This window comes from Octopus bimaculoides, chromosome 1, assembly GCF_046866305.1.
Source record: "Octopus bimaculoides isolate indiv1 chromosome 1, ASM4686630v1, whole genome shotgun sequence".
NCBI lineage: Eukaryota > Metazoa > Mollusca > Cephalopoda > Octopoda > Octopodidae > Octopus > Octopus bimaculoides.
Window position 1 is genome coordinate 758,268 of NC_142928.1, and position 12,492 is coordinate 770,759.

At 38.9% G+C, this 12,492-nt stretch overlaps 1 protein-coding gene across 2 annotated transcripts in view; it reads right to left on the reverse strand.

The window, feature by feature from the left end:
• Positions 1 to 12,492, reverse strand: part of LOC106881984 (serine/threonine-protein kinase 36) — a 177,170-nt gene that overhangs the window by 83,383 nt on the left and 81,295 nt on the right. For both annotated transcript variants that reach the window (XM_089347358.1, XM_089347369.1), the window contains 2 exons: positions 8,986 to 9,084; positions 3,073 to 3,167 (listed from right to left, as the gene is read on the reverse strand). In XM_089347358.1, the coding sequence (XP_089203484.1) occupies positions 3,073 to 3,167; positions 8,986 to 9,084 (194 nt within the window). The remainder of the gene's footprint in view (positions 1 to 3,072; positions 3,168 to 8,985; positions 9,085 to 12,492) is intronic.

The window sequence follows — 12,492 nt, forward strand, 5'->3', positions numbered from 1 at the left end:
TGAGGGGTTAAAGTATGCGAGAGTACAGAGTAGGTTCTTGTAGAAGAGCTGTATGGCCTCTCACATTTATTTAGAGAAGGAGAGAATGATCAGTTGGTGATTTGAAGAGGTAGATAATCAAGATGAAGAGTTCAAGACAAATTGTAAGAAGTCTTGAATGTCAGGAGGAAGAAAAAAAGGAATGTTTAAAACAATAAAGCTGTGATCAACATCCAAGATGTGGGAGGAAAGAGTGGCACCAATAGAGAACACAAGCCTACCAAAGTAGCAAGGCAACAACTAAGAGGAACAATAACCATATTTTCTGGTGCATACAAGTAGCATTTTCCTGACCAAAATTTACAACCAAAAAAAAATGTAGGTTCTCAAGACAACTTTGAGGAACAAAAATTCCATTTAAAATGCCACAGGATTTGGAAAGGAAACAATGATGTTTGAATGCTTACACTACATCTTTACATTATACTTACCTACTTGTACTTGTGGTGGCATTCCCCCAGGGTGGTTTGAGCTGGTTCTGACCAATGGTCTCACCAGGTCCCTCATGAATGCTGATCACATCTGATGGTCGGCCCTAACATTCCTATAGGCCAGAAAATGAATCTGCCTGTGACCTAAAAATCCAGCTTGCAGATTTGACAAATGCCCCACTGAGAAAGCAAGTGCATCAGATATATATTAACCTTTCCGTTACTGTACTTATTTTGAGATGTTCTGTGTTTCTTTCAATTACTTTAAATATAACAAAGAATTTAGTAAAATAACTTAGTTCTCATTCAGCCAGTGTTAGGAACATAAATTGTGACTAAGGTTTGGTGGAAGATTTTAATTCAGAACTTATGAAAGCAAGATATCTGTACTCAAAGCCAGAGCCATTTTCAGCCGGGTTGGTATCAAAAGGGTTAAGAATTGTTTCTCTATTATATATTTTAACCCTTTCATTACTATATTTATTTTGAAATGCTCTGTGTTTCTTTCAATTACTTTAAATATAACAAAGAATTTAGTAAAATAGCTTAGTTGCCGTTAAGCTAGTGTTAGGAAGATAAATTGTGACTAAGGTTTGGTGGAAGATTTTAATTCAAAACTTATGAAAACGAGACATTTGTACTACAGAGCCAGAGACGGTTTCAGCCAAGTTGGTAACAAAAGGATTAAGTCAAGTTGCATGCCAGAAAATATGGTATAAGCAGAGACGATAAAGCAAAAGAGATTGTTAGATTTGTGAGTTTATGGGGTGAAAATGTAGATAGAATAGGATCAGAGTACTTTTAGGATGACTATTATGACTCTAGGAGGAATTAAACTGGACAAAAAAGGAGCAGAAAAGGAGCGTCCTGGTCACGAGAAGTAAGGTTTCTTGGTAAAAGTTTTCTGTAAGGGATCAGATTGTCAAGCTGGGTTTGGCAAATATAAAAACTGAGAACAGATCAAGATCAAGGAATGCAATCTCAATGAATTATCAAAAGACTACTGTTTAGATCATCATCATCTGCAGCTGCCACCATTATTACTTCTACAATCACAGCAACAAAACTCTGATGATGATGTTGATGATGATGGTGATTGTGGTCAAGATGATTGCAATCAAATGCTTTCATATCTAATTACTGAATTTCTTTGTGATAAATATCAAATATTTTCCAAGACACACATTTTATATTGAAAATTAAGACATGAATTTACAATTAGTTTATAAAGAAGTTTTTATTCTAAATTTTAAATTTTTTTCTTCAGATAGAAATTGTATATAAAAGTTAATAATATTCTGAATTACTAACAAGTTAGCATTTACATATTAGTCAAGTGTTGACAGATTTAACGACTCTAATCTTTGAGCAAGATCTAAAAAGATAATAAAGACTATGTATATACCTTTTATCATTTATTTGTTTCAGTCATTAAACTGTGTCCAAGCTGGGGCACTGACTTGAAGAAGTTTTAGTCAAACAAATTAACCCACCACTTTTTCCATCAGTCTTTTCTGTTGAATCGCTGAGTTACAGGGATATAAATAAACCAACACTGGGTGCCAAGTGGTGGTGGGAGACAGACAGACAGACACACACACAGACACTCATGCACAGATATATAGCCAAGCCACTCCTCTACAACAAGAACGACCTTCTCTTCTCTCATTGTTTAACTCTCACATTTTCTAACATGAAGCTACCCCACCACCACCACCACCACCACCACAGGTTTTGCAATGTTGCAGACAGTGTGGTGACCCCAGTAGTGGTGGTGCCACATAAAATGCAGTCAGCACATGTTGTAAAGTAGTTGGTGTTAGGAAGGGCATCCAGCCATAGAAATCATATACCAAAGCAGACACTGGTGCACGATGACATCCTTGGGCCCATCGGATCCTGTCAAACCATCCAATCCAAGACAGCATATTCATTTTACTTGTTTCAATCATTTGACTGCAGCCATGCTGGAGCACTGCTTTTAGTTGAACTTATTCTTTGGAAGCCTAGTACTCATTCTATTGGTCTCTTTTGCCGAACCGCTAAGTTACGAGGATGCAAGCACACGAACATCAGCTGTCAAGCGATGTTGGGGTGGGGGGACAAATACACACACACACATATATTCGATGAGCTTCTTTCAGTTTTTTATTTCTTTATTGCCCACGAGGGGCTAAACATAGAGGGGACGAACAAGGACAGACAAAGGGATTAAGTCGATTACATCAACCCCAGTACGTAACTGGTACTTAATTCACCAACCCCGAAAGGATGAAAAGCAAAGTCGACCTTGGTGGAATTTGAACTCCGAATGTAACGGCAGACAAAATACCGCTAAGCATTTCACCCGGCTCGCAGCCTTATTCAATTTCTGTCTACCAAATCCACTCACAAGGCTTTGTTCGGCCCGAGGCTATAGTAGAAGACACTCGCCCAAGGTGCCACGCAGTGGGACTGAACCCAGAACCATGTGGTTGGGAAGCAAGCTTCTTACCACATAGCCAATGATGATGATGATGATGGTGAAATGGAAAAGTATATGTAAAAATACTGATAATATCAACAACGATGAGAAATTCACTTCTAAAACAATATAACTTACGTGAGTGGAAGGTCATTCATGTGAATAGCAATTGCACTCAATATATGGATGGTTGTTTCCATAACAATGTTCATATCAATATCAGGGACATCAGTCTGAAAATGATGTATTTAGAAGACATGAACAAAGGGAAAAATCATTGAGTTAATTAATTATATATATAAAAATAAAAACAGAGAAATAGAAAAATAGTAAAGATGAGAAGGATTTTATCTTACTAGTGACTTGGTGACCTCACTAGTGTTGGTGCCATGGAAAAAGCACCCCAGGTGTTAGGAAGAGCATATCCTGATTTCTTTTATTAGGCACAAAGCCTCTTATAAAGATGGGACAATACAAAGACAGACAAAATATATAACAGATGAAATTATGAATAAATGATAAATGAGATGAAACGGCTTACCTGCACCCCCCCCCCAAGCAGGCAGTTCCATCTTACTGTTTATGTATCACATGTTTCATTTTTTTTTTTTCCATCATTTTTTTAAAAAGTCCTTATTTTATAATTTTAAATATCTCATTGACTTTCCTTAATATTAGGTATTCCACTATGTCCTCAAATGCCACCACCGGTGGCAACTCATTGAATTGAAACTCTAACGGTGATATCTCTATCAGTTAGGAAGGGCATATCCTACCATAGAATCTATGCCATAGCAGACATTGGAGCTTAGTGCAGTTCTCTGGCTCACTGGTTTCTGACATATTATCCAACCCATACCAGCATGGAAAGTCGATTTTAAAGTGATAAAAAGAAAACTCATTTATTGATCTTTTATGATAACACTTTTTTTTCTTTGCCCTTTTAAAGCCAAATGAGGCTCATGGGCCCAGCTTCCCAGATTCTATGATGTATGTGCTCCCCCCACCCCAGCTGGACGGGACAACAGTCCATTGCAGCTTTACTCAAGAAACAGGAAGTATGAATGAGAAAAAGTTGGAGCGAAAGAGTATAACAGGGGTCTCCACCACCCCCTGCTGGAGCCTTGTAGAGCCTTAGGTGTTTTCGCTCAATAAACACACACAACGCCCGGAATGGGAATCGAAACCATGATTCTCCGACTGCGAGTCCGCTGCCCTAGCCACTGGGCCATTGCGCCTCCACTTTTATGATAATGTACTTATTCTAAAACTGATATAAACATAGTGAGGTGAAGTTTCTTAGGTCCTTCTTATTCAGGTAATTCCAGACTCACTGTTGAGGTAGACAGACAAGAGACAGCTAATATAACTATTAATCTGCCATTGATAGTCAATCCAGCTTAGTTTAAATATTTCAAAAGTAAAATATACCTAAAATAAGAGCACTCAGAGAGCGCAAACCTCTGCCAAGGCAACACCAACGTCCTCTCAACGATTGGCCAGAGATGATTTTTAAAATGAGAATATCTGAAATAAACTCGACTGCTCTCACAAACGAGAATACTAAAAATGAACCCGAGCACTCTCAAGAATTAAGTGAAAAAACAGGAAAATTACTCCGGAATCCTTGTCCGGTACTGGATTAATCCCAAAATCTAATCAGTTCGTGCCAGTTATGAGGTCAAACATCCCTGAAAGTTTCATCTGAATCCATCCAGCGGTTCTCAAGATATCTTGTCCACTGAGAAACAAACAAACAAACAAACACAACTGGAAACAACACCTTCACCTTCACTAAGGCGGAAGTAGTAACAGGAGAAATTTTAAGACCTTTAAAATACTTTATAATAAGTAAAGACATAAAAACAAAATCAAATTTGGATATTCTATGTGTTTTCTTCCTTGTTCCTCAATTTCATATTTTAACTTCTAATCCTACCAAATATTATACAGAAATGATTCTCTCATCATCATCATCATCATTGTTTAACGTCTGTTTTCCATGCTGGCATGGGTTGGACGGTTCGACTGGGGTCTGGGAAGCCAGGAGGCTGCACCAGGCTCCAGTCTGATCTGGCAGTGTTTCTACAGCTGGATGCCCTTCTTAACGCCAACCACTCCAAGAGTGTAGTGGGTGCTTTTTACGTACCACCAGCACAAAGGCCAGAGGGGGCTGGCATCGACCACGATTGGATGGTGCTTTTTACATGCCACCGGTACGGAAGCCAGTCAAGGTGGCACTGGCATCAGCCACATTCAGATGGTGCTTTTTACGTGCCACCAGAACGGGGATCACAACTACTATTTCCATTTGATTGTGATTTGATTTGATTTTGATGTACTTCACTCAATAGGTCTCCTCAGACTGCCGTGCTTGAGGAGACCTATTGATGTTCCCCTTTACATTAACTGGCCACCAGTTAATGAGGCACCACATGTCTTAAAGCATGGAATTTTTGAAATCATTCCAAATTTTTGTTTTTATAATCTAATATTGAAAATGTAATTTTGCTACCAGATTTTATAGAAGTTAATAACTCTATAATCATTGTCTCAGTTCTAATGAGTTTATTACACGAGTCTTCACATATATTCCTCACTAGTTTTTAACCTACATCAGAAGTCAACAATTATGACCAGATTCTTTTTTTTTTTTCCTGATTACTGCCCTCTGGCTACAATAATGAACTTTCACTAAGGAGACGGCCTACAAATGCAATAAACAGAAATCAAAACAGAATATATTTTTAAACAGAAAGTAAAATACATCAAAAATATTATATTTTCTGCTTCTTTTAAATATTTGTTAAATAATAAAAATATAGAAATGTTAAAATGAACGTATATAGTTGTGTGTGTAACATTGAACACAAGCATACATACTCACACACAAACCCACAAACACATACATGCATAAACACGCACGCATGCATACACACACACAAATACATAGTTAAATATGTGTGCATGTATATACATACATATATTCACACACAACACAATATATATAAACTATATGTGCATATGTATGTGTGTGTGTGTATATGTATATATATATATATATATATACAAACATACATATGAGTTGTGTGTGTGTGTGTGTGCAATATATCATCATCATCATCATCATCATCGTTTAACGTCCGCTTTCCATGCTAGCATGGGTTGGACGATTTGGCTGAGGACTGGTGAAACCGGATGGCAACACCAAGCTCCAGTCTGATTTGGCAGAGTTTCTACAGCTGGATGCCCTTCCTAACGCCAACCACTCAGAGAGTGTAGTGGGTGCTTTTACGTGTCACCCGCACGAAAACGGCCACGCTCGAAATGGTGTCTTTTATGTGCCACCCGCACAAGCCAGTCCAGGGGCACTGGCAACGATCTCGCTCGAAAATCCTACAGGAGCCAGTCAGGCGGTACTGGCAACGGCCACGCTCAAAATGGTGCATCTCATGTGCCACCCGCACAAGAACCAGTCCAGGGGCACTGGCAACGATCTTACTTGGCTTGCCGGGTCTTCTCACGCACAGCCCATTTCCAAAGGTCTCGGTCCGTAGTCATCGCCTCGGTGAGGCCCAATGTACGAAGGTCTTGCCTCACCACCTCAGCCCAGGTCTTCCTGGGCCTACCTCTTCCACGGGTTCCCTCAACTGTTAGGGTGTGGCACTTATATATATATATATATATATATATATATGTATATAAACTATGTGTGTAGAGAGAGGAGGACAAAGGGAGGGAGCGAGAGAGAGTGATGTAAGGTCATATACTAAGCCATTATATTACCTGACTATTGAAAAGGAAATAGTCACAAAATCAAATTAGAGATAAATTTGAAATGTATGATTAGGTCTTTCTAGAACATTGCTTTCCAAAAAAACCCATCTTTTTTCATATTTTTCTTTAGTTATTAAACAACAAATAAATAAGACACATATATGTTGCTGTTGTTGTTGTTGTCGTTTTTGTATTTATATAGCCTGAACCTGAAGTTATGGTATGAACATATAAACTCCCATGTAATATGATGTGGTAGATGAGTTTTTATCGGTTTTTTTTTTGTCTTTTATATTTTTTTCAAATGGAACTAAGATGGAAAACATTGTAAGAGAACTAATATCACATTGAGATATTTTTATTCAATTGTTCTGAGATTCAGACAGATTTAATTGACTATGAAACATTAAAGTCTATTGGAAATTTATAGTAAAAAAAAAAAAAAAATCCTGCACAAAGCATAATGACTGAATAATATTTGAAGTTCTTTATTAATTAAGAATAGCAAAAGCTGGGCACTGCATAATGGGATAAATAAAAAAAAAAACAAGAAAAAATACAAAACATGATATTTGGTGTGTGTGTGTGTGTGTGTTTTTTTGTTCTAAAAGCAAAAATCTATATCTGCATGTAATAAAAATGGATTCTAAATGACGATCAAAAGTTATTCTGCTGAATAGATTGAGCAGAATAAAAGAGAACAAAAATAGAAAAATTACTAAAGAGAATATCTTATCAGTGTTTAGTGATCTGTAACTCTTTAGTACCAATGGGAAAATGACAAAAAAAATGAATTCTACACACAAATGTATCTGTCTCAATATAGACACAAACAAGAACAAGAAAAAGTTACGAGAAGTTGTTGAATTAGGGGAATGAATATTAGTTAAGAAAGTTTTTACCTTAAATCATTACAAATGAAAGTAAAAAGTATATATAAGTAGTTATAATATGGCAAGATGGCAGAATTGTTAGCATGCTGGGGGAAAATGCTTAGCAGCATTTCATCTGTTTTTACATTCTGGGATCAAATGCTGCTGAGGTCAACTTTGCCTTTCATCCTTCTGGGGTCAATAAAATAAATAACAGTTGAATACTGGGTCAATGTAACCAGCTTACCCTCCCTCTCCCGAAATTGCTGGCCTTGTGCCAAAATTTTAAACCAGCATAGCCACTAAGCCTTTTTTATTTTCTCTCCTTGTTTCTCTCTGTGTTCTTTTCTGTTGAAGAGCGTAGGCTCGAAATGTAAAAGACTTTCTCACTTCCCGAGCGTTAAACAAATACATCTGTTTGTTGTTTACACATCCATCTTCATATTTTGTTTTTTTTTGTAACTTTTCATTAGAACATAATATGTTAGGAAGGTGGTGAGCTGGCAGACAAGGCGGTGAGCTGGCAGAATCGTTAGCAGACCGGGTGAAATGCTTAGCAGTATTTCGTTTGTCTTTATGTTCTGAGTTCAAATTCCGCTGAGGTCAAATTTGCCTTTCATCCTTTCAAGGTTGATTACATAAGTACCAGTTACACACTGGAGTTGATGTAACCGACTTAATCCCTTTGTCTGTCCTTGTTTGTCCCCTCTATGCTTAGCCCCCTGTGGGCAATAAAGAAGTAAATATAACATGTTAGGAATATAAATATTTAGAAAATCTTAAATAGGGCGAGTTTTCTGGTTCATTAAGGTTGTACTATTGAAAGACCTTCCTTAATTCAGTGTAACTGGACTGAAGAAGACCTTACTAATTCTAGAAGAGAGCTGAAGTATTGGTTTGGCTATGGACAGACAATATATGAACTAAAACTTCCAATGACTTGCAGTTCTCTTTGGTTTTGCAACAACAGATTCATTAATGAATCTCTTCAGTTACTCTGTCACAGACATTGCTGTGTGCTTAAGTTCAGCTTTGCCTTTTATCTTTTGAGGGTCAATGAACAAAATGGACAGATCCAGGGCAGTGGTTTAAAAGAATTCTTATTATGTCAGGACAGTATGCTTTGGAATATCTGCCCTGCCCCTTTGCATTCTGATAACAATATTTGCAAAGATGTTGGTGCAAGATTGTATTAGCTCAAATCAGTGACCTTTCCCTTGGACAATATCAACAGCGGCATTGGGAATAACCATCTGCCAGTCTTCTACTAAATATCTTTGCACAGGCCAGTGTATACAGATATAGATAAATGGTCAAACTTGACCAATGGGCCCTGACAAAGCAAATAAAAAGAAGGAAGAAGTTATGGATAATGATCACAGATGTATAGAGTTGCACTTACCTCTCCACTAAAAATGGAAATCAGTTGATCCATAATGGATTGTTTATTTGAGATGTAGGAACACAAACTTGGTAAAACTTGGCAGCATGAATAAATTACCTATATTAAATTAAAAGATACAGACAATTAAAAGGAGAGATAAAAAAAAATAATGCAAAAATGATCAAAGACAAAAACAAAGGTCAAAAAGAAAATCTTGAATCATCATCATCATCATCATCATCATTTAACGTCCGCTTTCCATGCTGGCATGGGTTGGACGATTTGACTGAGGACTGGCGAACTAGATGGCTACACCGGGCTCCAATCTGATTTGGCAGAGTTTCTACAGCTGGATGCCCTTCCTAATGCCAACCACTCCCAGAGTGTAGTGGATGCTTTTACGTGCCACCGGCACGAAGGCCAGTCAGGTGGTACTGGCAATGACCACGCTCAAAATGGTGTTTTTCACATACCACCTGCACAGGGGCCAGTCCAGTGGCACTGGCAACAACCTTCCTCCAATGTTTTCTAACATGCCACCGGCATAAGTGCCAGGAAGGCGACGCTGGTAACGATCACACTCAAATGGTGCTATTTACATGCCACTGGCACAAAAGCCAGACAGCTGCTCTGGCAATGATCACGCTCGGACGGTGCTCTTAGCACTCCACTGGTACAAGTGCCATCATGATTTCAATTTCACTTGCCCCCAACAGGTCTTCGCAAGCCGAGTTTAGTGTCCAATGAAGGAGAGATTGGCATGGGTGCCAGTCGTCGAATTTGGTTAATCTTAAATTTGATAATCTTAAAAGTCACATTATAATAGATTATATTCAATTAAAATATATAAACCCAGGGCTATCACAGGTAACTATTTCTTAGTAATAAAGTATTGAAGGGAATTGCTGCAAGTATTTTTAATTAATTGGTATTACGTCTTTTCTTTTATCTATTTATTGATTTCATTAGACAATGGCCATGCTAGGGCACCACCTTGAAGAATTTTTGTCAATCAAATTGATCCCAGTACTTATTCTATTGGTCTCTTTTGCCAAACTGCTAAGTTACAGGAACATGAACACATCATCACCAGTGGTGGTGGTGAACAAACACAAAGACACACACAATATGATAAGCTTCTTTCAGTTTCTATCTACTGAATCCATGCTAAGTTTTTGTCTCTTATTGTTTGTCCTATTGGTTTGGAGTGGATATATCATCATCATCATCATCATCGTTTAACGTCCGCTTTCCATGCTAGCATGGGTTGGACGATTTGACTGAGGACTGGTGAAACCGGATGGCAACACCAGGCTCCAATCTAATTTGGCAGAGTTTCTACAGCTGGATGCCCTTCCTAACGCCAATCACTCAGAGAGTGTAGTGGGTGCTTTTACGTATCACCCGCACGAAAACGGCCACGCTCGAAATGGTGTCTTTTATGTGCCACCCGCACAAGCCAGTCCAGGGGCACTGGCAACGATCTCACTCGAAAATCCTACGGGAGCCAGTCAGGCGGTACTGGCAACGGCCACGCTCAAAATGGTGCATCTCATGTGCCACCCGCACAAGAGCCAGTCCAGGGGCACTGGCAACGATCTTACTTGGCTTGCCGGGTCTTCTCACGCACAGCACATTTCCAAAGGTCTCGGTCAGTAGTCATCGCCTCGGTGAGGCCCAATGTACGAGGGTCTTGCCTCACCACCTCAGCCCAGGTCTTCCTGGGCCTACCTCTTCCACGGGTTCCCTCAACTGTTAGGGTGTGGCACTTTTTCACGCAGCTATCCTCATCCATTCTCACCACATGTCCATACCAGCGCAATCGTCTCTCTTGCACACCACAAATGATGCTTCTAATGTTCAGCTTTTCTCTCAAGATACTTACACTCTGACGGGTATTCACATTGACATTACACATCCAACGGAGCATACTGGCTTCATTCCTTGCGAGCTTACGTATGTCCTCAGCAGTTACAGCCCATGTTTCACTGCCATGTAGCATGGCTGTTCGTACGCATGCGTCATACAGTCTGCCTTTTACTCTGAGTGAGAGTCCCTTTGTCGCCAGCAGGGGTAAGAGCTCTCTAAACTTTGCCCAGGCTATTCTTATTCTAGCAGCTACACTTTCAGCGCACCCACCCCCACTACTAACTTGGTTGCCCAGATAGCGGAAGCTATCGACTACCTCTAGTTTTTCACCCTGGAATGAGATAGAAGTTGTTTCCTGTTTGTTTACAGTCTTTATTGCACCTGAACATCTGCCACAAACAAAAACTAACTTGCTAGTTAACCTGCCTTTGATGTTGCTGCACCGCTTATGTGTCCATAGCTTGCACCGGGTACATCTTATAGAGTTACTACCTACTCCTTTTCTACATACTGAGCAGGGCCATCTACCTGAAGGGGTTTGTGTTTTATCTACCTTCCTACTTATTAGGATTTTGGTTTTAGCTAGGTTGACTCTAAGGCCCTTCAATTCTAGACCTTGCTTCCACACCTGAAACTTCTCCTCTAGTTCTGATAGTGACTCCGCAATTAGGGCAAGGTCATCAGCATAGAGGAGCTCCCAGGGGCAACCTGTCTTGAACTCCTCTGTGACTACCTGGAGGACTATGATAAATAAGAGGGGGCTGAGGACGGAACCTTGGTGGACCCCTACTTCTACCCAGAATTCATTGCTGTACTCATTTCCAACCCTCACCTTACTGGCAGCATCTCTGTACATGGCTCGCACAGCTCTCACTAACCATTCTTCTATCCCAAGTTTCCTCATTGACCACCAGATAAGGGATCGAGGGACCCTGTCAAAGGCTTTCTCCATGTCAACGAAAGCCAGGTACAGAGGTTTATCCTTAGCTAGGTATTTCTCCTGCAGCTGTCTCACTAGAAATAAGGCATCAGTAGTGCTTTTACCTGGCACGAACCCAAACTGCATCTCATCTAAATTGATTCGCTCCCTAATTAGTTGGGCTATGACCCTCTCTGTAACTTTCATAACCTGATCTAACAGCTTGATGCCTCTATATATATATATATATATATATATATATATATATATATATATATATATATATAATTTATATAAAGGGAATTAACTGTGTAGTAATGCCTCGCGCTTCGAGGGACTAAATAAGTCAAAAACTACCAAAAAATAAGCAACATATTTACCGAATTGACTTATTTAGTCCCTCGAAGCGTGAGGCATTACTACACAGTTAATGCCCTTTATATAAATTATATATATTTATGAAAAAAATGATGAATTTCTTTCATTATTTTTTACATTATGAGGTTTTTTTCACGCTGACTACTTGATAAATTCTTATAAAGATTTTATCCTATATTATATTATAAATAATTAGAATATATTCAGTGCTGAATATTATTCTGTATAAGCACATGTTACTGAGATGCAACCGGATAAATTCAAATCTCTTTCAACGGATATATAATTATGAACAGAAGTCATCGTACTGTGTTGGATGCATCGTGGTATGTTGATTCTTGTTTATTTTTATGTATCTC